The 24,786-nt window shown below is 46.5% G+C and overlaps 1 protein-coding gene across 13 annotated transcripts in view; it reads left to right on the plus strand.

Annotated features, from left to right (window-relative positions):
* Rin2 (Ras and Rab interactor 2) overlaps window positions 1-24,786 on the plus strand; it is a 216,751-nt gene that overhangs the window by 166,954 nt on the left and 25,011 nt on the right. For 12 of the 13 annotated variants that reach the window (XM_063283806.1, XM_006235142.5, XM_017591763.3 and 9 more), the window contains 5 exons: window positions 7,182-7,374; window positions 10,949-11,060; window positions 13,438-13,510; window positions 20,574-20,665; window positions 22,230-23,387. In XM_063283806.1, the coding sequence (XP_063139876.1) occupies window positions 7,182-7,374; window positions 10,949-11,060; window positions 13,438-13,510; window positions 20,574-20,665; window positions 22,230-23,387 (1,628 nt within the window). Of the gene's footprint in view, window positions 1-2,627; window positions 2,723-7,181; window positions 7,375-10,948; window positions 11,061-13,437; window positions 13,511-20,573; window positions 20,666-22,229; window positions 23,388-24,786 lie in introns of all 13 variants that reach the window. The other variant, XM_017591766.3, reaches the window with a different exon arrangement.

Consider the following 24,786-nt stretch of genomic DNA (forward strand, 5'->3'; position numbering starts at 1 on the left):
TTCAAAGGCCTGTGTGGGCACTGCTTTTTCTAGCTGAGCCCTACAGTGTTTAATTTAAAGACAAACATACTACAAACCTTTTATCCTTAAAAATCCTTACTATTTTTTTATTAGATATATTTCTTTTTCTACATTTCAAATGTTATTCCCTTTCCCCATTTCCTGTCCATAAGCCCCCTATACTTTCCCCCTTCCCCATAAGGGTGTTCCCCCATCCACCTCCATCCACCTACCCTTTCCTCCTCCACACACACATACACATTCCCCTGCACTGGGGATCCAACCTTGGCAAGACCAAGGGCTTCCCCTTCCACTGGTGCTCCAACAAGGCTATCCTTTTCTACAAAGGCAGTTGGAGCCCTGGGTCAGTCCATGTATAAGCTTTCGGTAGTGGTTTAGTCCCTGGAAGCTCTGGTTGGTGGGCATTGTTGTTCTTATGGGGTTGCAAGCCCCTTCAGCTCTTTCAATCCTTCCTCTAATTCCCCCAAAGGGGGTTCCATTCTCAGTTCAGTGGTTTGTTGCTAGCATTGACCTCTGTATTTGACATGTTCTGGTTGTGTCTCTCAGGAGAGATCTATATCCAGTCCCTTTCAGCATGCACTTTTTAGCTTCATCCATCTTATCTAGTTTTGGTGGCTGTATATATATGGGCCACATGACACATACTATCTTTTTTTTTTCTTTTTTTCAGAGCTGGGGACCGAACCCAGGGCCTTGCGCTTGCTAGGCAAGCGCTCTACCACTGATCTAAATCCCCAACCCCAACACATACTATCTTAAATGGGAAAAAAAAGATACCCAATTTAAAAAGTCCTAGTTGTTCAACTCAATATAGATGTTTCTTACACACAAAGAGAAGGTCTAGGGATCTTTTTGTTTTGTTTGTTTTTATAAGCTTACTGTGTTTTATTTTAACAAAGGGAAGACAAAATTAGAAATTTAGTTTAAAGATATTAATTGACTTTATTTTCAGAATGAGAGTAGCCTTGAGCCGAAGAGACAGGAGGTTGTTTTATAGCCAGAAACAAGAAGGATTTTTAAAAATTGGTTTGGGTGTTTCCAAATAACTTTCCTTATAAGGTGGGAAGAGGAAGAGAGTAATCGAGAAATATAGGAAGGCCTCAGGAGGCTGCCTGACCCAGACAGTGCAGGAAATGGGGGCATGAGGAATTACAAACTGGAGCCAGCCTAACTACATAGTAAAACCTGATTTTTAAAGAAGGAGAAAAGGGATCTGGAGAGATGGCTCTTTGGTTAAGAGCACTGACTGCTCTTCCAAAGGTCCTGAGTTCAATTCCCAGCAACCACATGGTGGCTCAAAACCATCTGTAATGGGATTCGATGCCCCCTTCTGGTGTGTCTGAAGACAGCGACAGTGTACTTATATATAATAAATAAATATTTAAAAAGAAGGAGGAGGAGGAGGAGAAGGAGGAGGAGGAGGAGGAGGAGGAGGAGGAGGAGAAGAAGAAGAAGAGGAGGAGGAGGAGGAGGAGGAGGAGGAGGAGGAGGAGGAGGAGGAGGAGGAGGAGGGGCTGGGTGTGATGATGGCATACAATTTTAGTCCCAGCACTAGGGAGACAGAGGCAGGCAGATCTCTAATAATTTGAGGCCAGCCTGGTCTGAATAGCAAATCATAGGACAGTCAGGAATACATAGAAAGACATCGTCTCAGAAAAAAAAAAAGATGATGATGGTGGTGGTGGTGGTGGTGGTGGTGGTGGTGGTGGTGGTGGTGGTGGTGGTGGTGGTGGAGTAGGAAGAGAGAGAAAACATATACCTGGTTAACATGGGCTACTTTAGGTAACCTTTTTACTTGATTAGGGCAGAGGCAATGTGGTTAATTAAGTCTACTGAAACCTTCTTTGGGGAATTGGCTGTTACCTCTCTGTTTATTCTTTCTGGGGGTTGCTTGTCTGATTCTAAGATTCACTGAAGGAAAGATAACAACTTGATTGGCTTTGAGCAGCAGTGACTCCATTTTGATTTCAGGCTACCTGTTGAGGCCCTGGGGCAGGAATTTAGTCTTTAACAATGGAGTTCTATAACTTTGATTTGACAGTCCCTGTACACTCCGAGGCTGAAGACTGGACCATCCAGAGCACTGCACATGTGCTGAGACCCAATAGCCAGGTGGATATGGGTTGTTCTTGATTGACAGTAAGAACCTGGCTTTTTGTCCCTCCCTCCAACCCGCTTTTGTTGTTGTTGTTGTTGTTGTTGTTGTCATTATTATTAACACCTAAACTAGGATTCTTATATCTGGAAAATTATGGCTGAATTTTCTCTGCTAAATTTTTTCTGACTGAAACAACCTCACATCAGTTTTAATTAACTTAATTAGTTAATTAATATCTCTATTTTGGGCAGAGCCAGGAATCAAACCCAAGACTATACCCATCCTAGGTTACACACCCTAACTTCAAGTTTTTATATAGTTTTACTTTACTGCCTCACATTTCATTGGCTAACAAAAAGCCTAAACTATAAAGTCAAAATAAACACTTCAGATGTGTTTGGACGGAACACGGGAGAGGGAGCAGTGTGCTGGAATGTTCAAGAAGGCATCTGGATATATCGTGGACTCTAGGGACTGGTGCTGCACTGTGGACTCTTGTGACTTCCAGGTTCTGATCAGAAAGTGAAAGAGCGTCTCTCCTTGAATCTGCTGTACAGCCACAGTTTCTCAGAGATGAGCCTAATCCTGCTGATTCTAATGAAAGTAAGTCCACCGTCATCTTGGCTGTTTTGCTGAGAGTTCTTTTTCTCATTGACCCTCCATCAACTATTAATGCCCAGTTCCCAGAAATGAAGAAAGTGACAAGGCCCCTCATCCCACAGTCCGAAGAGCCTTAAGTCAGGTGTGACCTAGGGGCAACAGGTGCTTGAGAGCTCTGTTGGAATCCTCAGCTGTCTAACTCAGAGCCCTGATGCTTGACTGTTGTTTCCATGGTAACAGATGGAGGCTAGGAGTTTTCCAGCAGGTATTTATTTTCTTCCCTCTGTCCTCTCCCCTGTCCTGCTTCCCACTCTCTTGCTGACCCCCTCCTCCCCTCAAATAGTCCCTTTTGCTTTCATATCATATGTGTGTATTGAGAGAAAATATACACTATCTCATCTTCTGTTATTCTTTTTGGTCCCTCTTGCATTTAAACCCCGTCTGTTCTGCTGAGCTCCTCCCCTTTCCCTCGAGGTCTTTTATCTACTGGACTTAGAGTACATTCACAATCCTTGCTTGCTCTCGGGCAGGTGGAGCCCTAAGGCAGAGTCACCACCTAGAGTTGGAGGTACCATTTACAACTGAAACCACAACTCTCAGAAAGGTCAAAGTCTCACACGTCTGGACCAGCTAGGAGAGGAGCATCAGGCTTCCACCCTTGAGGCTGGCTCTTGGGCCACCCCATTGTGACCATGTCATTATTTTAAGTGCCTGGATTGTATCATGGGACGCCTTACTACCTTCCTGATCCTTGCAGCCTTTGTCAGCATTCATTTACATACAGACACCTGTCTGTCTCCGAAGCCGCTGGTTTTTCTTACTCTCAGATGGGTTCACGACTCCCTTGGGAGTCACATATCAGATATCTTGCACATCAGATATCACATTATGATTCATAACAGTAGAAAAACTACATTTATGAAGTAGCAATGAAATAATTTTATGGTTGGGCGTCACCACAACATGAGGAACTAAACGATTGTAGCCTTTGGAAGGTTGAGAACCGCTGGGCTAGAAAGAACTTCTCAGGCATTTCCAGGAGACTGAGGAGGCTCTACCCTGCTGGGAGCCAATGTTCCTAGCAACCAGGGTGTAGGCTCCTATCCTGGAAAGAGAACTCTGGAGAGGGTGAGAACATAGCCCTGATGGTCTGTATTTCATCCGTCAGCTCTTTTCTGAAGATTATCCCTGATAAAAGTCACTTTGTCCTGTAATAATACACTATAAACCTCACGTGACTGGCTGGATCAAGTCAATACCAAAGACTAATTGCAAGGTCTAATTTATGGTTTCTTCTTTATGAGGCTCCATGAATCTTACTCACCATCTTCCTGTCTGGGCCCTGGCTGCTTAGGCCGAAGCCAATCATCAGAGCAAAGAGCATTAAAAAAAAACAAAACAAAACAGAGAAAACTTCAAACGGGGGGTGGGGGGAGGATCCGTGGGATATGACCTTTTAAGGAAGTACCTTCTTACTTGCTTGACACATGCGGGAGGAACACCTTTGTGTCAGATGCTGTCAGATTTGAACTTGATAAAATATGGGAAAGTGGTGATGGTAGGAACTGTTGGGCTATGGTTTTTGGGTTAGTTTGGCTTGGTTTGGCTTGGTTTGGCTTGGCTTGGTTTGGTTTGGTTTGGTTGATTTGGTTTGAACATATTAGGCAAGTGTTATACCCCCATATCTCCATGACTCTTCAAGCATTCCTTTAGTAGCGTGTTAATACTCCCCTCATCCAGCCCCTTAACAAAACCAAACAGCTAACTGATCAGAACCGAAAGTGCACATTTCCTGATTCGTTCTCCCGCTAAATGACACATACTGTGAAGCCCTCAGATGCAAAAAATTCGTATTCCCCAGAGCCTGGGAGAACTGCAGCAGCTCTGGTCTACCAGGACCTACAGAATCAGAATTGCGGGGGTCAAAACCAGGAGTCCATGGCTTTGCCAGTCTCCAGAGGATCCCCACACCCAAAAAATTGGCAAGGTATAGAGTCTTTAAACATGGCTCCGGTTGGGAATCTCCTGTATTCTCATACCCACATCCTGCCTCAAAGTGTGTCACTGACTTGACCTGGGGAGCAAATGTCACTATTGACTCTCTTGAAGTTTCTCTGATGGTCCTTGTAGATGACCAGGGTGGAGAGGCAGTAGTTGTCAATTAATTGACCTGTAAAATAGGGATTATAGCACCAGCTTCCCTTGGAAGAGTTTGTTCTTTTACCTCCATGAATAGTCACTGTAGAACACCCAGAGTGACTGCAGTGTTTTTTGCAGAAAGGACAGCTGGCATCTCATTGGCTTGATCTCCGGGTTCAAGTGATCCTTCTGCCTCAGCCTCTTGTGTAGATGGTACTTTAGTTATGCATCTAGAAGAAAAATGAAACATGAGACTGTTTAGATCTGTATAAAACTAAGACACTGAGTCCAGGGATAGGATGGTCCCTGATTTTTCCGGTGCTCTCATTCTGTCTCCACCACAGCTACAGAGGTGGTCAACATGGGTGGCCGTTCCCGAGGACTGGCATTGCCCGCATAAATAACCTCATGTCCTTACTATAACCGTCCACTCTTCATCCTTCCCAGTCATGAGACTTTACCCAGTACTCGCCCTGGGTTTGTGTTTGATGACTGAATATATCACACACCGAGCATGCGTCTTTGGCCAGAGGACCAAGTTTGACGTTCCTGCTGCCTGTACTAGGACTGTACTAGGAACGTGTTCCCTCAGAGCCAGGAAAGGTATCAGTGCTAGGAGAGGAAGAGAGTTCCCAGAGCCAAACAACCTTGGACTAGAATTTCAGGACTCTTCTTCTGAGCACAGACATGCCCTTGATCAAGATCTGACCTCTGATCCTTTTCTTGGGCTCTGTTTGTTTTGTTTTTGAAACAGGATCTCACCTGTAGCCTTGGCTGGCCTGAACTCACTATGTAAATCAAGCTGGCCTCCAACTCATAGCCATGCAAACTTCTGGGGTTAAAGGCCTGTGCTCTACACCTGGCTACCTTAGATTTCTTGATCCTTCTACCTCCATTACACCGGTCAGACATATGTGTTCCTAAACAAGCACCCTGTTTAAAACCAGCATCGTGGGGTTGGGGATTTAGCTCAGCGGTAGAGCGCTTGCCTAGGAAGCACAAGGCCCTGGGTTCGATCCCAGCTCCGAAAAAAAAAAAAAAGAACCAAAAAAAAAAACAAAAAACAAAAAACAGCATCATAGTACACAGTATAGTGCTTCAAGAAGGAAGTGATCACATGCTCGCAGAGTCCAGCAGCTCCATACATCCTCAGGCCTCCTCGGTTTGCTCACTCCTCACCTCCAATTAAGTGTTCGCATCGAAGAGGCTCGTTTGTCAATATGATTCACAGACCATAAAACCTCCCCATTTGGAGGACATGAGCCGTTCCAGGGCTTTTAGTGGATTCATGACATTGTGCAGTCCTTGCCATTACCACATACCACGTTTTGTACAACTCCCAGAGACACCTGGAACCTGTTTGTAGTCACTGCTCATCTCCCTCTCCTTTTTTCTTAGCCAACCATCAACCTACTTTCTCTCCCTAAGACTTTTCCCATTTTGAGCTTGTGTAATAGATGATACTGTGAGCTTAGCTCGGTGCCCCATTGCCCCGCCACCACAACAGCTGGTGGACTTACACCTGGCTCTTGATGTTCCCCAGGTGCATCGTGTGGTAGCATTCCACTCCGTAGCTCAGTAATAACAGCATGCCTGCCCTTTCAGCAGTAGTCACATTTTGTGTTGCGTCTCTGTTTTTTATGTTTGTTTTAGTTGTTTATTTGCGGGATTTTGGTTACTTGTTTGTTGCTGAAGCAGGGCCTCACTGTGTACCCCGACTGACCTTGAGTTCACAGAGATCTGCCTTAGCTCTACTGCCTGACTGCTGAGATTAGAGGCAGGTGCCGCCTCACCACACCCAACTATAAAACGCTTTTAGGATATATATTTGTTGACTTTTATGAATAATGTCATTGTGATTTTATGAATATCGCAGCACCATTGAATTATGATATTTTTATTATGTTGGAGATAAAGAATGTTTAGGCTTGTAAGAAGAAATGAAAAACAACCATTTAGACACAGAACGAATATCCTCAAAGGCGTTTTGCCTGTAAAGGGGCCACAGAACTTGTGTTTGTGACAGGTGCTTTTAAGCTTAAGACCTCGGGCTTCAGTACACCTGAAATTTAGCAGTTTGAAAGTCTGCCCTCCAAGTAACAAATACTTTAACCCAAAGACAAACAAACCTAAGCCAAACAGTGTTTATAGCACTTAATACCTTTTGAAAATACGGGTAGAGTGAAGTAAAACACATGTCTGTCCTCCATACCTTTAGACTGAAGGGCGGTGACCCCGGGTGTACATATGCTGGAACAGATCTGACCCGTACGTTCCAGGAGACAGCATCAGTCATTGAGCCCTGTTCTTTTCTTTGTTCTAGCATGGTGAGACACAAGGATGGTGGCTATCCTGAAGACAAGGACGGGAAGACATGTCCCCGAGACTCTGGCTATGACAGCCTCTCCAACAGGCTCAGCATTCTGGACAGGCTCCTGCATACCCATCCCATATGGCTGCAGCTCAGTCTGAGTGAGGAGGAGGCAGCAGAGGTCCTGCAGGCCCAGCCTCCAGGGGTAAGAGCCAAGACTCAAGTTGAGGCAGGCATGCTGCTACCCGACAGAGAAACGCTTAGAGATATTGCCGAAAAGTTCTTTCCAGTTTCTGGGTCATGTGGCTTCCCGTGTAGGTGTCAAATACAATGCAGGAAAAGTCTGGGCTCCATAAGGCGGTTTCAGGAGTAGATACCTTTCCGGGCCTGTTTTCCTGTCTCCATCTTCTCAGTGTTGGGACTGTATGGTTCCGCAGGGTGCCAGAGCAGTAAAGGAAGGAGGAGCCCCTGGCCAGAGGCCTAGGCCTGACCCTCTGAGCCTGGATCTGGATCCTAGTTGCCCCTGATGCTCTTCTTTTATCCTGAGTCAAGAGACCCTATGGGGCCCAGCCATTCATCTGGGGATCATACAACCTTCGAAAGGTCTGTGACCAGAGACTCGTCTTCTCGGGCTACCAGTATTTTCCTCACCTTTTCAGTAACTTTCCACGTGAGTCAAAATCTGATTCTGATTCAGCAACTGTTACCTATCCGGTACCACTGCTTCCTCTTAGTCAGGCTTCTCACCTAGCTAGACACAGCAGCCCACATCTGTAATCCTGGCACTTGGGAGGCTGAGGGAGAAGTATCTAGGTTCAAGACCAGCCTGGGGAATATAGAAAAACTGTGTGTTTTATATATATGTATATATATATATATATATATATATATATATATATACATACATATATATATACTACACACACACACACACACACACACACACACACATGGCACTGGGGAATAGCTCAGTAGATAAGAAAAGGCACTGGTCATACAACGTATGAGAACTAGAGTTTGGATCCACCAGCCCATCTGTGAGCTCTGGATTCGGTTGAGCCATCTCAGTAAATATAGCATAGAGTAATTGACAAAGATGCCTGATATCAACTTTGGGTCTAAATAAATAAATAATACCACTTCACAGCTCCATAAAAATGTCTTAAAAGCAAACAGCAACAGAACATTATTTGCTGACTGGCATATCCTGTGTTGTTCACCGTGGAAGGTCTCACCCCCGTTGTAGCTACTTAAGTTCTCACACAGTACAGTGAATGAAATTAGCAACTCAGTCCTGGAGTTTCAGGAACCACATTATCAGTACTCGGGGACCCACAGGAGGCTGCCACAGTGGATGGCTCAGGATTCGAGCCTCTTTCCACCCCTGTAGAATATCACTTTGGGTGAGCCATGCCCACTTCCAAACAGAAGACAAATAGAGTAAATCGCAGACATAATCAGGCTTAACGTGTACAATAGATACAAGGTAACTAAGCCATGCGTGGACAGGAGGGAGAAAGTTCTGTCAATAGCTGGCTGAGGAATGTCATAGCAGCGGGATACAGAACTCGGCTTTAGAGGCATGCAGCTGCTAGGGCCTACCTCTGTCACTCTCTGTCCCTACAAGTGAGTCTGCCTGTCTTCTTTCTTTCTTCCTGAAAACAGAGACAGGACTAAGAATTCCGTTACAACACTCAGGGCTATGAGGGGCAATGATGATCATCTTTGGAGAGAATTCCTTAAGCAACATACTGGGCTGTTGTCCGTAGGTTTGGTCTGTGTGGTCAGAAGCTTCTTCCCAAGAACCCCTACTTTCTACCAGTTGAATTATGTGCTTGTGCATTTCTGCCAAAAGTTCTGAAGCAGGTCATTACCAGGCAGTAGTCCCCACCCTACCTTGTTCCCCTCCTAGGGTGGGGCATAGCCTTTCCTGCTGGGGCTTGTATGAAGAACAAGCTAGCAGAATAGTCTCTATCCACCTACCTGAGCTCTTGACAGAGTCTTCCTGACAAGATGGGGCAGGCTGAAGTCAGGTGCCATGTGGACCAGATGATCCACAGATCCACAGAAGGGGGATGAAGGAAAAGCAGGCAGCTGGAAGCCTAGTCCTGGTGGCATGAATGTACTAAGGACGATATAGCAACTTTAATTAAGCAAGAGGCAGGTCTGTGGACAGCGTTGTACAGAGCCAGTGTAGAGATAGTTGGCTTTTCTAGTCATACAGTATCTGTCATACCTTCTCAGTCAGGCAGGCAAACGCAGCTACAGATGATATGTGAGGGAAATATGCAGCTCTGCTTCAATACAGATTTACTCACAGAAACAGGGTCAGGCTGGATGTGTTCTGCAAGCCCGACTTTGTGACTGCAGTGCTTTAGGAAGCGAAGCCTGGAGGGTGTACTCCTCATCCCCTGATCCCTAATTGGTCCCCTGTTTGTTTGTTTGTTTGTTTGTTTGTTTGTTTGTTTGTTTATTGAGACAGGGTTTCTCTGTGTAGCCTTGGCTGTCCTGGAGCTCAGTCAGTAAAAGTGAGCTGTGCCAACAGCTGCCTCTCAGGGATTGGGTCCCTTACCCCAAACACATTCACTTGGGATGGTATTTGTGGGGAGCATCTGCCTCGGCTTGAATCTGTCCCAGAGCCTAAGTGCTCAGATATAGAAACTGGCGCCTGTGGAATGCTGCAGCAAGATAGAGAAGCTGAGAGTGTAAGGTTAGAATCCAGAAGAAAGATCATCAAAGAACAAGACAGGGTAGGATCTTTAAAGAACGGCCATTCTCTATAGACAGGGACTGGGACTCAGCCAAGTCCGCCATGCTGCACACTTCATTTCATTTGTGGAGCTGGGAGGACTCAACCTACACGTCAGGACATGGCAGGCCCACTTCTGCACTGACAGGTCCAGCGGTCTTGATGTCATTACTGGAAATTGTTTTGGTCTAAAACGTGGAGGTGAGGACAGTGTTGGGACCAGAGTGAGACACCTCAGTGTTGGCTGGGGTGACAGTCAGAGAACCCCACCCACCCACGTCCTAAACGCAGCAACAATTTTTTTTCCTTCTGAAGGTTTTTGCCATGGTCTGACTTGACGTGCTAACTCAGTTTTCGAAAGAATCTAGAAGTTCATATTCAAAACTATAAAATAACTTCTTTTTCACTCTCAACACATTCAAGTTCCTCTCTTAAATTTGCCATGAGTCAAATTAGCTAGTGAACTCATAGTTTACCATCTACAGTTTGACCATGTGAACTTCAGTAGAATTTGTTTCACTCACCAAGACACCTATTTGAGACAGAGGCTAAGGCAGTGTGCCTACCACAGTGAAACAATCACCAGAATGCCAGTGCCTTTGCAGACAAGGGATGGATAAGGTTAGGTCAGAGAGAAAGCAGGGTTCTTCTAAGCCCCTTTTGAGTATGTTATTTTCATTTCATGTGCATTGAAGTTTTGCCTACATATATGTTTGTGTGAAGGTGTCCGCTCCTCTGAAACTGGACTTACAGGCAGTTTTGAGCTGCCACATGGGCACTGGGAATTGAACCCAGGCCTTCTGGAAGACCAGCTCATGTGCTTGACCACTGAGCCATCCCTCCAGCCCCTAAACCCCTTCTGAAAGTGAAGAGTCCTCAGTAAGCTCTGAGCTTTCTCTGTAGAGTGCCCTGCACTGAACTGTACAGTCCTGCTGGGAAGGGTGTTTTATTCATGGGGTATCATATATAAGAAAAATTATGTACCCAGCTTTCAATCTCCTTAATGTGCTTTTTTTTTTCCTCCTCCTAGATCTTTTTGGTTCGTAAATCCTCCAAAATGCAGAAGAAAGTCCTCTCCCTTCGCCTGCCCTGTGAATTTGGAGCACCTCTCAAAGAGTTTACTATAAAGGAAAGCACGTACAGTAAGTGCCAGAGAGCGAGGGCAGGGCCGACGGGAAGGAGCCTGGACTTTGCTGCAGATGTGTCTAATCCTGGCATTCAGCCTTGACTTTCCCATCCCTACAGTAAGGCAATGTTAACCTCTGAGCCATTCATAGGCCAGTTAAACAACCAGTGCACACTGTGTGCACCCTGAGGCTTGGCCCGTGATAGGGGCTAAGTGTAGGCTGTCTTTCTTACCCTGTCCCCTGTTGGGTACAACGTAGGTTTGGTGCCTGGGTTTACTGATGACTAAACCACCTGCACCTGCAGCAACAGAGCCCTCCGACAAGGCCTAATGCCAAAACATGTATGTACACATCCTCATGACTAAATGAGCCTCGAGCACACGCGTTCCCTCCAGGTAGGCACTGTTCAGTCTTCTATGAAAGGCAGTTAATCAGAATGAATCCAGCCCCAAGGGCAGATGACTAGCTGAAGATTTGCAGGGAGTTGGTGCTGCACACTGTTTGGTTTCCTCTCTGTTGTCTACTTTCTGGTCATTGAAAATGTGGAGTGTCAGGAGGCCAAGTTTTAAATAAAAGAGGGAACACACAGTTCTGAGGTACTGCCAGTCTCCAAGAAACGGTCAGGAAATGGATCTGCACAACAGAGTGGGGAGATCTGAAAATTCTAGGTTAGCGAGCTGAGGGGTGAAGGCCAGGAGAGTTGGGGAGCCTGGAGAATGGAGCTTGACTTGGTTCCTGCATTTGAAGGTACTGAGGCTAATTGACGGGCAGGCATGAGATTCCCTAACCCTCGAATCCAATCTCCTTAAGCTAAGAATCTTACATAGAATCCATGGAAGTGACGTTTCTGCCTGCATACATGATCTGCTTCTGGTTCAAGTGTAAACCCGGAACTCGCACAGTCAAGGGTGGCTGGGAAACAGGACCAAGGGGCAGGCTGAACCTGGGGAACAATTCAGTACAGTGGGAGATAATCTGACATCACGTTTTAGACCCACCGCCATTTTAAAGACAGCAAGTGTATAATAAGTTGATATATAATAAATTAACGTTATATTGATGCTGTTATTCTGGGTTGGCTTTATAAGGTTGCTGGCCCAACCCAACAACAAGTTCTCCTGACTTTTAAATCCCTTGCAATTTCCAAAGTTCCCCATAACAAGGAAACCACTTCCTTTCTTCTGAAGCACACTCACTGTCAGGGAACCTCGTGCCCCACCCCTACCCCTGTTTATTGAGTTCCCTAAAACCAGAAGTTTTGGATCCCCCCACACACACCATCAGATTCTAAGACTTCAGTCATCTCCCTCTAATCCTTCCAAGTGTTTGAAAGAGTTAGTTTATACAAAACAAATATCTTGGTTGGGGATTTAGCTCAGTGGTAGAGTGCTTGCCTAGCAAGCGCAAGGCCCTGGGTTCAGTCCCCAGCTCCGGAAAAAAAAAAAAAAACAATTATCTTATCCATAATGACTTACTGCAGGCTTGAGTCCCAAGATAGTGATATCCGCCCAGAAGCCTGCCTTCTATACAAATTGGGGTTGGAGAAGGGCTTACTACAATAACGGATATTTTAGCATTATTTCCGGATGATATAATGAACACCACCATACGTTCATGTATAGTTCTTTCACGTAAGATACGTCATTAAAAACAAATTTATTCTACTCTCATCCTTCTGGCTGGCAAGGAACCGTTCTTGTCTATTTCATAGATGAGTTGGAAGTGATGGGCCAAGGCATGAGGATGAGAAACCAAGCCACCCCTGCCCCCACCGCTTGGGAGCCATACATGTGGCAACGGCATCTTGTCAGAAAGCTTCTTTTATTTGGAAGCTTGTGTGATGCGGCCAGGCGGGAGGACCGGACAAATGTTTATGTAGGTTGTATCCCAGAACTGATTTCTAGAGCTCTTAAACTGACCTCCAGGTTCACGCCCCTCCGCCTTGTGCCTTCGAGAAAGGGTTCCTGACTTGTCAAAGGGAGTCTGGCACTGAAGGTCCATGATCTAAGAAGAAAGGTTGGGTCAGGGGTGACCTTTGACCCACTACTGCTGAGTGTCAGTGGCCTCTCAACGCAGCCAGATAAGCCCTTGCCCCTGCCCAACTCTGTGCTCCGAACTCCAAAACAAAAACAGAAAGGTGGTTGTGCAAGGGAGTATTTACCATGCATGGAGCGTGTGCCGAGAATGAGTCAGGGAGACCGCCCTCGGCCTCCTGGCTGTTTAAAGCTGGGTCTGGCTGTCAGACAACCCCCTCACAGCTGGTTTGGATAAGCTGCACAGTAGTCTGAGAGGGTGGAGACAGGCCTGCATATGCTGTGTTAGATGCCCTTCCTTCCCGACACACTCAGGAAGCTTCGGCCACCTTCTGGAATCTCTCTCTTTTGTGTTCCAGCCTTTTCCCTGGAAGGCTCGGGAATCAGCTTTGCAGATTTATTCCGGCTCATTGCTTTCTACTGCATCAGCAGGTAAGGATTTGAACATCTCAGGACTTGAAGGACCTGCTCGTTGTGTGATAAGATCTGGACATTTGTCTGGAGAAGGCCGGTCACCTGTGAGATATCAGGGAAGGATTTGCCGTGTAAGATGTTCACCCCATTCCAGTATCGAGCTGAAGATGGAGACAGTTGCCTGGCCCTCCAGATGCAAATTCTCATTAATATGGTTCTTTCTTCGACCTGGTCCCATCATTGGCTCCTGATGGCTAGACCCATTCACCAGGAAGCATACCTACACATACCCACATACAGGTATACTCACCTGTATAAACACATACATCCATAAGAACATGGTGGGGGTGGGGGGAACCAGTACATAAACCTGTAACTTGTCAAGGTCCCCGATAGTGTTTTTGAAAACTCCAGGGGGACAGAGCCCACTGTCAAATACGGATTCTTTAAACCAACCCATAAATCCTGCACAGTTCTTCAGGCCACCTGGGTGTTCACACCCTCTCCAGGGCTGAAAGGATGGGAGTTGTAAGTTTCTATTCTTAATTCTTTTCTTTATAAAAAATAACAGCTTTTTAAAGTCAGCCTACTTGTGCCTGAGGCTGTAGCTGAGAGGTAAAGCATTTGTTTACAAAGCATGAGGCACTGGCTTTGATTCCTAGTAATGCTGAAGAACAAAACAAAAAACAGCCAGATGAAGCCTATGTTCTCGCAATGATTAAACAAAGAAACTCCTGCTGCCTGCAGAAGTTGGCCTTGCCTGCTTCCCTTCCTCCCTCTTTTCTTTCCTTCCTTCTTTCCTTCCTTCCTCCCTCCCTTCCTTCCTTTCCAATTTTTATTTTATCTTATGCATATGATGTTTGCCTAAAATGCTTGTCTTTGCACTACACTCACACCCGGTGCCCACAGAGGTCAGAGGAGAGCGTCAGATCTACAGTTATAGATGGTTGTGAGCCACCACACGGGTGCTGGGAATAGAATCCAGGTCCTCTGCAAAAGCAGTTAAGTGTTTTCTTAATGGTTGAGCCAGGTTCTTCATCCTGGTTCTTGCCTGTTTTAACCCAGGCAGAGCCCAGCCTGTCTTCCTTCGCTTTCCTGTTAGCTCACTGCAGTGACTACAGGGAAATACCACTTCAGAGCCCCTAACTCAGAGCTGTCCCACTGAGACTGGAGGTGCAGTTAATTTTGGCCCAGTTTATTTTAATTTAAAGATGAGATTGGTTGGCACCCATCACCCTGTTGATTTTCTCTGCCTGGCATAACAGCTATGCTCTCGGGCTGAAGCTGCCCAAGTGAATGGCTTAAGGAAGAGGAGGCATCTCCAGAGGGAGACCGTTAGCCCTGCTCACAGCAGGGAAAAAAAAATGAAGGCAGCTCCCAGGATGGGCAGTGCTTTCTTGGTGAGCTCTCCCAAAGGGATGCTCCAGGGTAGGCTCACAGTCCCTGGGGTACAGTCCCTGGAGTCTTTGTGTTCACTTCTGAACATCTAAGGTACGACCACTCATAGCACACCTTTTTCAGAGAGAACGAAGACATTGCCTAGCTGAATACAAACAACTACATCACTTCTCTCTCTTTGGCATTTTAAATTTCGGCTCAATCTGTATTTAATGCACAAATACAATAACCCAAACGCAGGGCGAAGTGTGTTGCAGTTGCAGTGTTGGGTATCACGCAAACCACAAAGTGGAGCTGCTTTGGACAAATATGAAGCTTCGGGGGCAAAGTTTAGAACAGAGTATGATTTTTTTTAATGTAATTATATACTGACCATGCAGAATGATATTAAAATTATATAAAAACAAACAAACAAAACTCTTAAGAAACAAGTGTGAGGTACTATCTCAGACAGTTAAATTCTCTAGCTTCCATAAGCGCTGCAAAACTAAAGCCAATAGCACCCCGATGATATGACGATTCTAATTCCCATCTCTAAAAGGTTTAAAAGAAACGCGTTGGCCAAAGACGTAACCCCAGTAGCACCCACCTCTTCCCTCAGCCACCCTCACCCCAGGAGACCACACCCCATCTGGTCTAAAGCCACCCAGGTTAGAGAGGATGTTGGTGCTGACATGTCAGTCAGAGGTGAAGTTGGCTGTCAACTCTCCTTCCAACTTTGCCTTCTGGTAATTGGACTATTGTTGGGGAAAGAGCCTTACACCCACAAATACTTGGCAGCCACGGAGAGAAGATCTCATCTCTGTCCTCTACACTCAGAAGCAGGCCAGAGTACCTGCTAGAGTAGCCAGGCAGGCTGGTGATTAAAAGTCATGATGAAGGCCGCTGGCAAATTACTAAGGACAGTACACACTTGAGGTGCTTACAGAAGATCCCAGCGTCAACATCTGTAAGTAAAGTGGCCTGAAAGTCACCTTCCTTCAGCTTTCATTGTCCCCTCTAATGCTCCTTACTGGCATGCTTGTCCTCAGTGCTTGACAGGACCCAGTCTTACCAACATATTTCTGAAGTTTCCTACCTGGTTGCTTATAGAGAATTTATCATAGAGACTATGGTGGGTTTCCACACTGAACGTGCCCAGTGTGCATGGACAAAAGAGTCCACAATTAGTGGGCAACCAACTTTCAGTGTTGGATCAGCTCAGTGGAAAGCACAGTTGAGTGCCATTGATCAGATGCTGGGGCACTGACGACACAGTATAGAGAAACAACTGCCTTTCACATTTCACTTGTGCCCCAGAATCAATTGTAACTCTGTTAAAAGGCAATATCAAAAAGCATCTGGGCTGTGCCACGTTGTGCATGTCCAGCAAGCCCCCCAGGGGATGCTCATACTTCTGCTGGGCTGGGACCATACTTTTAATATTGAAATAGCAACTGGAGTCTTGTATATTTGTGCCAGGCACAACAGGCACATTATCCCTTGCCCTCCTGGCAGCCTTGTGAATTAGAACTGTGGGAGTGAGATGCTTGCTTACCATCACATAATCAAAACCCAGCAGCTATGAGGGCTGTAGAAATTGCTAGGGTGGAGCGGTGGTAAGAGCACTGGCTGGTCTTCTAGAGGACTGGTATTTGATTCTTGACTCACAGCTGTCACTCCAGTCCTGGGGGATCCAACATACCTTTCTGGCCTCCAAGAGCACCAGGCATACATATGGCATGCAGGCAAAACACTCACACGTGTAAAGAAAAGAAGCAAATCTAAAAAAAATAAAACTAGCAGATATAGGATGAACCTATAATCCCAGCACTCAAGAAGCTAAAGCAGGGGGGCTGGAGAGATGGCTCAGTGGTTAAGAGCACTGACTGCTCTTCCAGAGGTCCTGAGTTCAAATCCCAGCAACCACATGGTGGCCTACAACCATCTGTAATGGGATCTGATGCCCTCTTCTGGTGTCTGAAGTCAGCGTCAATGTACTGACATACATGAAATAAATAAATAAATCTTAAAAGAAGAAGAAGAAGAAGAAGAAGAAGAAGAAGAAGAAGAAGAAGAAGAAGAAGAAGAAGAAGAAGAAGAAGAAGAAGAAAGAAGCAGCAGCAGCAGCTAAAGCAGGAAGGTTGAGAATTCCAGGCCAGCCTGGGTTATATCACACACACATACACTCTCAAGTGTGAACACACACTCAAGTGTGAACACGCACACATACACTCTCAAGTGTGAACACACACACACACACAGAATTTGAATCTTCTTTCACCTTTCCTTACTCTATTCTGCCAACTACAAGTGCCTGAGTTTCAACATACCTGGTTCCAGTCCCTGCTTTGCTCCCACAGGTTCTATGGAGTGCCTCAAGGGCTACCCCAGTCAGTGTGTTGAATGATCCCGATAATCATTGAATGAGGAATGACATAGCTTCTTCCCAGCATGGTCACTAGGCCCCACAGGTGTTCAAATGCTTGGCGCATCGCGGCAGTAGCTGCTGGATAATATTAGTCTCTCTTTCTTTAGAAACAAAACATACAGAGCGAAGATAAAATAAACTAGATTGTGCATGTACTGAAACTCTTGAGAGAATGTTCTGTATGTAAGATATTGGCTCTATTTTGTTACGTACAAACTTTAGCATCAGGGCTCCTTTGTTTTTTAAATGAGTTGGAGATAAGAAAGGTGTGTGTGTGTGTGTGTGTGTGTGTGTGTGTGTGTGTGTGGTGTCATGCATGTGTGTCATGTGTGTGTTAAGATCCTGGGTACTCCAGTGTAATGTGACTCATGTACAACATCTAATTGTCTAAATAAGTCAAGACCTACAACTGTCTATTAACAAATGCCAGGTATAGCTTCTTGTCCTATGTCATTAAGAAAGCCCAAGCCAGTCAGATGATGTTTAGACTCCAGGTAGCATGCTGAGCTAGGTAAAAGCTTAAAATCAACATAGGTTGGTTTTGTTACATGTTACTTTTCTCCAAATTGCATAAAGAAAGTAGATTTGAATGGACTAAGTGAGGTTTTTCAAACATGTGTTTGCGATATACTTTCGTGTTAAAAAATTCTAGTTCTCATTCGTCTCCACTTAAGATTAGAGTCAGGGTCACTGACCCTGCCCGGGCACTGAGGAAGCTGTTCACAATCTCAGGTCAGGTGTAAAGGCCTCGTGGAGGCAGGAGTCGACCAGGGCTGGACACCCTCAGGAGAAGCAGCCTCCTGACACCGTAGGAGAGTGTGGTAGAGTTTGGATGACACCATCGGGTCAGAAACCCATGCTTTGTTATTTTCATGGACTCTGCAGCTTTGTAATGGACTGTCAACAGCTTTAAGGGTTCCAAGATTTTCCAGCCGCCCAGATTTGATCTAGTTCATTCCACAGTGTTGCCTAATCTTACCATAATCAATAGGATGATTTGGTATATGATTTTCTTCAACAGAAACTTTCAAGGCATTTTTTTTTTGATGACAAAATAAGAGGCAGAAGCTTCCATTTCTATCCCTCACTAAATCCATGCCTGCCACAGTGGCCTGCTTGCTGCTGTTCTCCTTGTGCCAGCCCCTCCCCATCCCGGGCCCTGTTCACCTACTGTTCCCACTCCTTGGGATTGTCTTCTCTATGTGATTTACTCACCGGATACGTCTTTTTCTATTTGTCTGTGTGTATAGTATGTATGCACTTTGCACGTGTGTGGGTGTATGTGAGCAGGATGCACATTCATATATGTGCTTGTGCATGTCATGAATCATCCTCAATGGCACATATACCTTACTCACTGAGGCAGGGTCTCTCAGCCAAAGCCAGAGCTCAGCAATATGTCTGTTCTTACTAGCCAGCTGGAAGTTCCTTACCTCTGCCTTATGAGACTGGGATTACAGGGGTCACCTACCCATCTGACATAGACATAGGTTCCAAACTCCTGAGGCAAGTGCTTTAACTACTCATTTCCTGAGCCCCTGAACTAACTAACTAACTCTCTCTCTCTCTCTCTCTCTCTCTCTCTCTCTCTCTCCCTCCCTCTGTGTGTGTGTGTGTGTATGTGTAAAATATATATGACATGTATATTATATATAATCTGAATAACTGTTTAGGAATCTTGGCCTAAGCCCCAATTGCTTTAAAATACTCTTTTTTCTTTATTGGCTTAATTTATTTTTTAATGGGGGGGGGTTGCCGGTGCCACAGTGTGCATGTGGATGGCAGAGAACAACTCTTGGACTCAGTTCTCTCCATTCGCCTTTCCATGGCTTCCTCAGATCAAGCTCAGGTGGCCACATTGGCATAGCAACCACGTTTATTCACGGGGATATCTCACTGGCTGGCCCTTTTATATATTTATTTATTTATTTATTTATTTATTTATTTATTTATTTGAGGCAGGCTGTTCTGGAATTTGCTGCATGGCAAATTCCAGCTGGCCTGGAACTCCTGCTTAAGCCTCCCTGTCATATACAGAGCTGCAAGTGTGCCTCCTAACACCTGGCTTCAAATGCTCTATTCCCCCTCACATATGTTTTCCCATGGTTTGTGGCCCTTCCCATAAATTCTATACATAGCTTGCTTGTTTATCCTGGTAGTGTTCATTGGCGTGGTTCCCTATTCTGGCAGGGACTCGTGTTTTCTTCCTGACCCAGGGCAATGTCTGTGTCTCCTAGCTGATAATAAACATTTGTGGCATGAAGGAGTGAATAATTATTTTTTTCTAAGTCCAACACCACTACAATAAATAAATAAATAATACCTTTTGTTCAGGTCACCATTGTTTTTGAATATGACATTCTCCTGGGCAGGGGCTTATGCTGACCCCTGAGCCAACCTTATGAGTCCTAAGAGCTTGGTTTTCAGCCTTTCATGGAAATGGATGGTCCGTGCGTTTGCTCCTGAAGACTTCATGCTCTGACCTGGCAGGCCCCTGATGGTGGCTTGGCGCTTTCCTATGAGGCTCGTTGCTCTCTGGGTCCCCTCTGCATGTGGCACATCAGCACATGGTGCCATCCTCTCTGATGGCTGTTGACACGAGGCACCTGACACTTTCCTTCAAAGGTTGAGCCAAGGGCAAGTGGCATTCAGGACCTGGGAGCCCCACCCAGATCTCCTGGATCTAAGCATGCAATATACCGAGATCCCCCCAGGGTCCCATGTGTAGAAGGTTAGAGTACATCCGCTGTAAGACACAGTAGAGACTTCCGTTTCCAGCACACAGAGGTCACGCGTGTGATCTCCAGTTGGAATGTGGCAGTGAAACTGCAGTCGAGGGGGCCAGCAGATACTTTCTGAGAGCCTGCTGCCTGTAAGGTAGTGGGGATTAATGATTGAATTCCTGTCTAGAGACTAAGAGTTCAACATTAAAATCGGCATCTAGCCAAATGGGACCCCATGCATTAGAGGAGTGATGGATCTACCAGCACGATCATTCTGATATTGAACTCTATACACCTAATGCTACCCAGCAGGTAGACTTGATCGTTGGCACTGATTCAACCAAGCAGCCGTGTGTCTCTGTCTGTCCCACGGTGGGATAATTCAGATGAGAGTCGGCAAAAGGGAGAAGGTCTGGTTGGATGTGGTATGGTGTCAACTTGAGATGTTTTCACCAGTTTAAGATGAAACATTTCCAGAGCGAAAAAGGATTGTAAGAGAGAGTCACCAGCCATGCAATTACAAACGTTCTCTCTCTCTTGCTTTTAACAGGGATGTTCTGCCATTCACCTTGAAGCTGCCTTATGCCATTTCAACAGCCAAGACGGAGTCTCAACTTGAAGAACTAGCCCAGCTGGGACTAAGTAAGTGGGTGCCCATGAATGGGTCTGTCTTGAAATGAATCCCAGTGGGGTTGCTTGTGGCCCTATTGCTACAATCAAAAACACTGGCAAAATGAAGCTCTTGGAACAATGAGGTGCCTGAGTCACGCTTTCTGCGATTCATTACCCCAATGTCAGTCCAACTCTCAAATACTGGAGCTAAGTGTGCCTGGGTTAACCCCTACTCTCCTCCCATCAAACGAATAAGGCTCCCCAGAAGTAAAGACTCCAGCATAAGCATGGATGACCTGCCAGAGTCTTCTCTTTCTGGGTAAAGGTGGACTAACAGAAAGAGAGGTCCAGTATGGTACATCTCACGTTCACCTGCATCGCTTTTATCTGCAGTGGCACATGGACACCTGTGCCACTCTGGTCCCGTGAGGAGGGTAAGGATGGAGACCTCTTAATGACAGCTGTCTCACTTCCTCTCTTTATTAGCTCCTACCATGCTGCTGTGGGCCATGTTCTTCCTGCCAAAGGTCCTTACCATGGCTACTGGGACTTACTTTCGAAGTCTGCCTCTGCCAATGTCCCCTCCACTCCGACACACACACACACACACACACACACACACACACACACACACACACACACCACAATTCTACCAGACTATGGCTGACAATGGACCAATACATACAGTTCACCTGGGTTTGACTTGATCCTGGTGCTCTGGCAAAAATCAGTCAGTATGGGTTTAACTTTAGTTAAAATAATTTCCTCTTAGATGGAAAGGGAATTCTTTTAAGGTTTTAGGACTTTGGTTTTTGGATAGGTTGACAATCAGACTATGGTGTTTGAATGATGTCTAGATAACTCTCTCTCTCTCTCTCTCTCTCCCTCCCCCCCCCCCCCTCTCTCTCTCTCTCTCTCTCTCTCTCTGCATCCCCATCCCACCCCCTGTAGGGATGAGACCCTTGAATGCAGTTTTCCTCTTTGTTGGGTTTTAATGCTGAATGCCTAAAACCTCAAGTAGATTGTGTAATATCCCCCAGCCCAGCTGCTGGTCCTACCTCATAAAGGGGAACTTGGAGGCCGGATGGATTCCTTGGCTAGCAGCCGCCACTTGGAGGGCACCCGGGAGAAGTTGATTGGAAAGGGTGGCTGACTGGGACTTTGAAAAGCAAGCTGGGTAGTTCTGTGCCCTATATGAGCTTATCCTGGACCCATTCCAGTTTTCTTTGTCCTTCTTACCTGTGTGAAGGGCTGGGCTGGAGCTATCTGTTGGCTCAGCTAGCCTTTCTCAAAGGCTTTGAAGGTGAGAGGCCCGGGGGAGTTGCTCTATGAACCCATAGCTGTCTTTCTGCCCTTTCCAGTGAGGGAGCGCAGTGAGAGGGGGGAGGGGTGGAGGATCAAAGGAAAAAAAGCAGACCCCAAGTTAAGACTCTGTTGCCCTAAAGAGAGAGAGAGAGAGAGAGAGAGAGAGAGAGAGAGAGAGAGTGTGTGTGTGTGTGTGTGTGTGTGTGTGTGTGTGTGTGTGTGTGTGTGTGAAGGAATGTCCCAAGAGCACTATATTTACATTCTTGTCTTCCCTGATAATGACTTTCAGATTTTTGGAGCTCCTCGGCAGACAACAAACCCCCAAACTCCCCACCTCCCCATAGGCCTCTTTCCTCAGCCGGCATCTGCCCTGCCTCCTTGCGTCAGCTCTGCCTTATAAATGGAGTGCATTCTATAAAAACCAGGACGCCTTCAGAGTTGGAGTGCAGCCAGACCAACGGAGCCTTGTGTTTTATTAATCCTCTTTTCTTGAAAGTGCACAGCCAGGACCTCAGCACAGGCCCAAAGCGGCCGAGCACAAGGACTCCCAACGCGAATGGCACCGAGAGACCTCGGTCCCCGCCACCCAGGCCCCCGCCACCCGCTATTAATAGTCTGCACACAAGCCCTGGGCTATCCAGGACTGAACCCCAGACGAGCATGCCAGAAACAGTCCACCATAGCAAACATGGGAACGTAGCTCTGCTTGGAACAAAACCAACTCCCATCCCTCCACCCCGGCTGAAGAAGCAGGCTTCTTTTTTGGAAGCGGAAAGCAGCGCCAAGACCTTGACCGCCTGCCGGCCCGGCCGGAGCCCGCCGGAGCCTGAGCTGGAGCTGGAGGTGGAGATGGGCACAGCTGGGCACGCAGGTGGAGCCCCGCCTAGGGACGCCCCCGGGGATTGCACAAGGGCGCCGCCGCCCGACTCTGAATCACAGCCACCACCGTGCCATGGAGCCAGGCAGAGGCTGAGCGACATGAGCCTTTCCACTTCCTCCTCGGACTCGCTGGAGTTCGACCGGAGCATGCCCCTGTATGGGTACGAGGCCGACACCACCAGCAGCCTGGAGGACTACGAAGGGGAGAGTGACCAGGAGACGATGGCACCTCCCATCAAGTCCAAAAAGAAGAGGAACAGTTCTTTTGTGCTGCCCAAACTGGTCAAGTCCCAGTTGCGAAAGATGAGCGGGGTGTTCAGCTCCTTCATGACCCCTGAGAAGCGCATGGTCCGCAGGATCGCCGAGCTGTCCCGGGACAAATGCACCTATTTCGGGTGTCTGGTGCAGGACTACGTGAGCTTCCTGAAGGAGAACAAGGAATGCCATGTGTCCAGCACCGATATGCTGCAGACTATCCGGCAGTTTATGACCCAGGTCAAGAACTATTTGTCTCAGAGCTCTGAACTGGACCCCCCTATCGAGTCACTGATCCCAGAAGACCAAATTGGTAAGTGCCCTCCTACCCACTTCAAACGTAAGATCTGCTGTGACCCTTGTCAGCTGGTGTGCCCTGTTAGTTGTTTGGGATGAAGTTTACTCTGGAGTTCCAAATGACACACTCTCCTACCTCCTTAGAATGGAAAGAGCTCTCTTTTAAGGCAGATGCTACACATCTAGCTTCAAATGGTTTAGAACTGCAGAAGGATTCTACCCAGGGGTGGGGTTTGTCCTACTTTGGAAGGTCCCAGTTGCTGCCTGCTCTTGCTCTCTCCATGTGAAACATCTGTTGAGCATTTTCTGAGCGTGCGTCCCTCTGTAACCTGCGTGCTTATTGACAATATTTTTGATGTCTTTTGAGAGGCTGTGAGTGCCTTTGTTTTGTAGTATATGTAAGGAATATGAAGACTAGGGGTGAGGTGGGGGGAGCACACCCCTAGCCCAGAGAGAACAACACAGACCAACCATCGGGACGCTGGGATCCTGTCCAGCCTCAAGTAGAGCCTCCCGATGGCTTTCACCCTACAGAGTAGTATTGGGCAGTGTGGAAAGAGACAAGGAATAGGAAAGAGAAGTTTATTTGGTGTACCTTTAAAGTAAGTGACATAATTTGGAGATCACATGAAAGGCATTCTCTCCAAAGTCAAGGGGAAATGCTTTCTTTGTAACCTCACAGTGGGATGAATTGTTACTTTGGTAAGCAACTTGCCAAGGCAAATTTGAATTTGGCAAGCAGTCCTTTTTTTTTTTCCAGGGCTAGAGTATCCAGGGGTTTTGTTGGTGGTGTTGATGATGTTGTTGTTTTCTTTTAATTTCAGACATCGACTCTTAAAAGGTTAATTTCAGAGACTCCATTCAGTGGGCAGCAACAGCCAAGAGTTTACAAACATTTCCATGGTTTAGCTAAACCCAGATTTCTTCTTTCTGATTGGGTGTGTTTGTTGAAAATAGTAAACAGTGTGTGGTGGAGTCTGTCTCTCTCTCTCTCTCTCTCTCTCTCTCTCTCTCTCTCTCTCTCTCACTCTGAATTTGAACAGCTCTTTGATTTGGTCACAAAAGACTCAAAGCCTTGTTTGTTTTCTTGTGGGGCTCTGACCTAGCCCATTTGGGCGTGGCTAGAGGAGCTGGGGTGCTCCAGAGAAAGTGGCTGAAAGGAATGTGTCTTTTTGATACGCCTAAGAATGGAAAGCACTTCAGGAGACCTCTGCAGAAGGCAGAATATCCACACAAGTGGCCTCCTTCCCCTGCAGCCCTAGAGTCTCCTGAAGACCCTCTCCAGCACCATATTCACAGGGACCCCCTACCTGAATGAGAGGCTTTCTCCCAGAGCTGGAGGAAGCCAGGAGGCTGTTGGCAGGACTGAGCTACAGGCAGACAGCACCAGTTAGCCAACAGAGCAGGGTCTTCTT

This window comes from Rattus norvegicus, chromosome 3, assembly GCF_036323735.1.
Source record: "Rattus norvegicus strain BN/NHsdMcwi chromosome 3, GRCr8, whole genome shotgun sequence".
Classification (NCBI taxonomy): domain Eukaryota; kingdom Metazoa; phylum Chordata; class Mammalia; order Rodentia; family Muridae; genus Rattus; species Rattus norvegicus.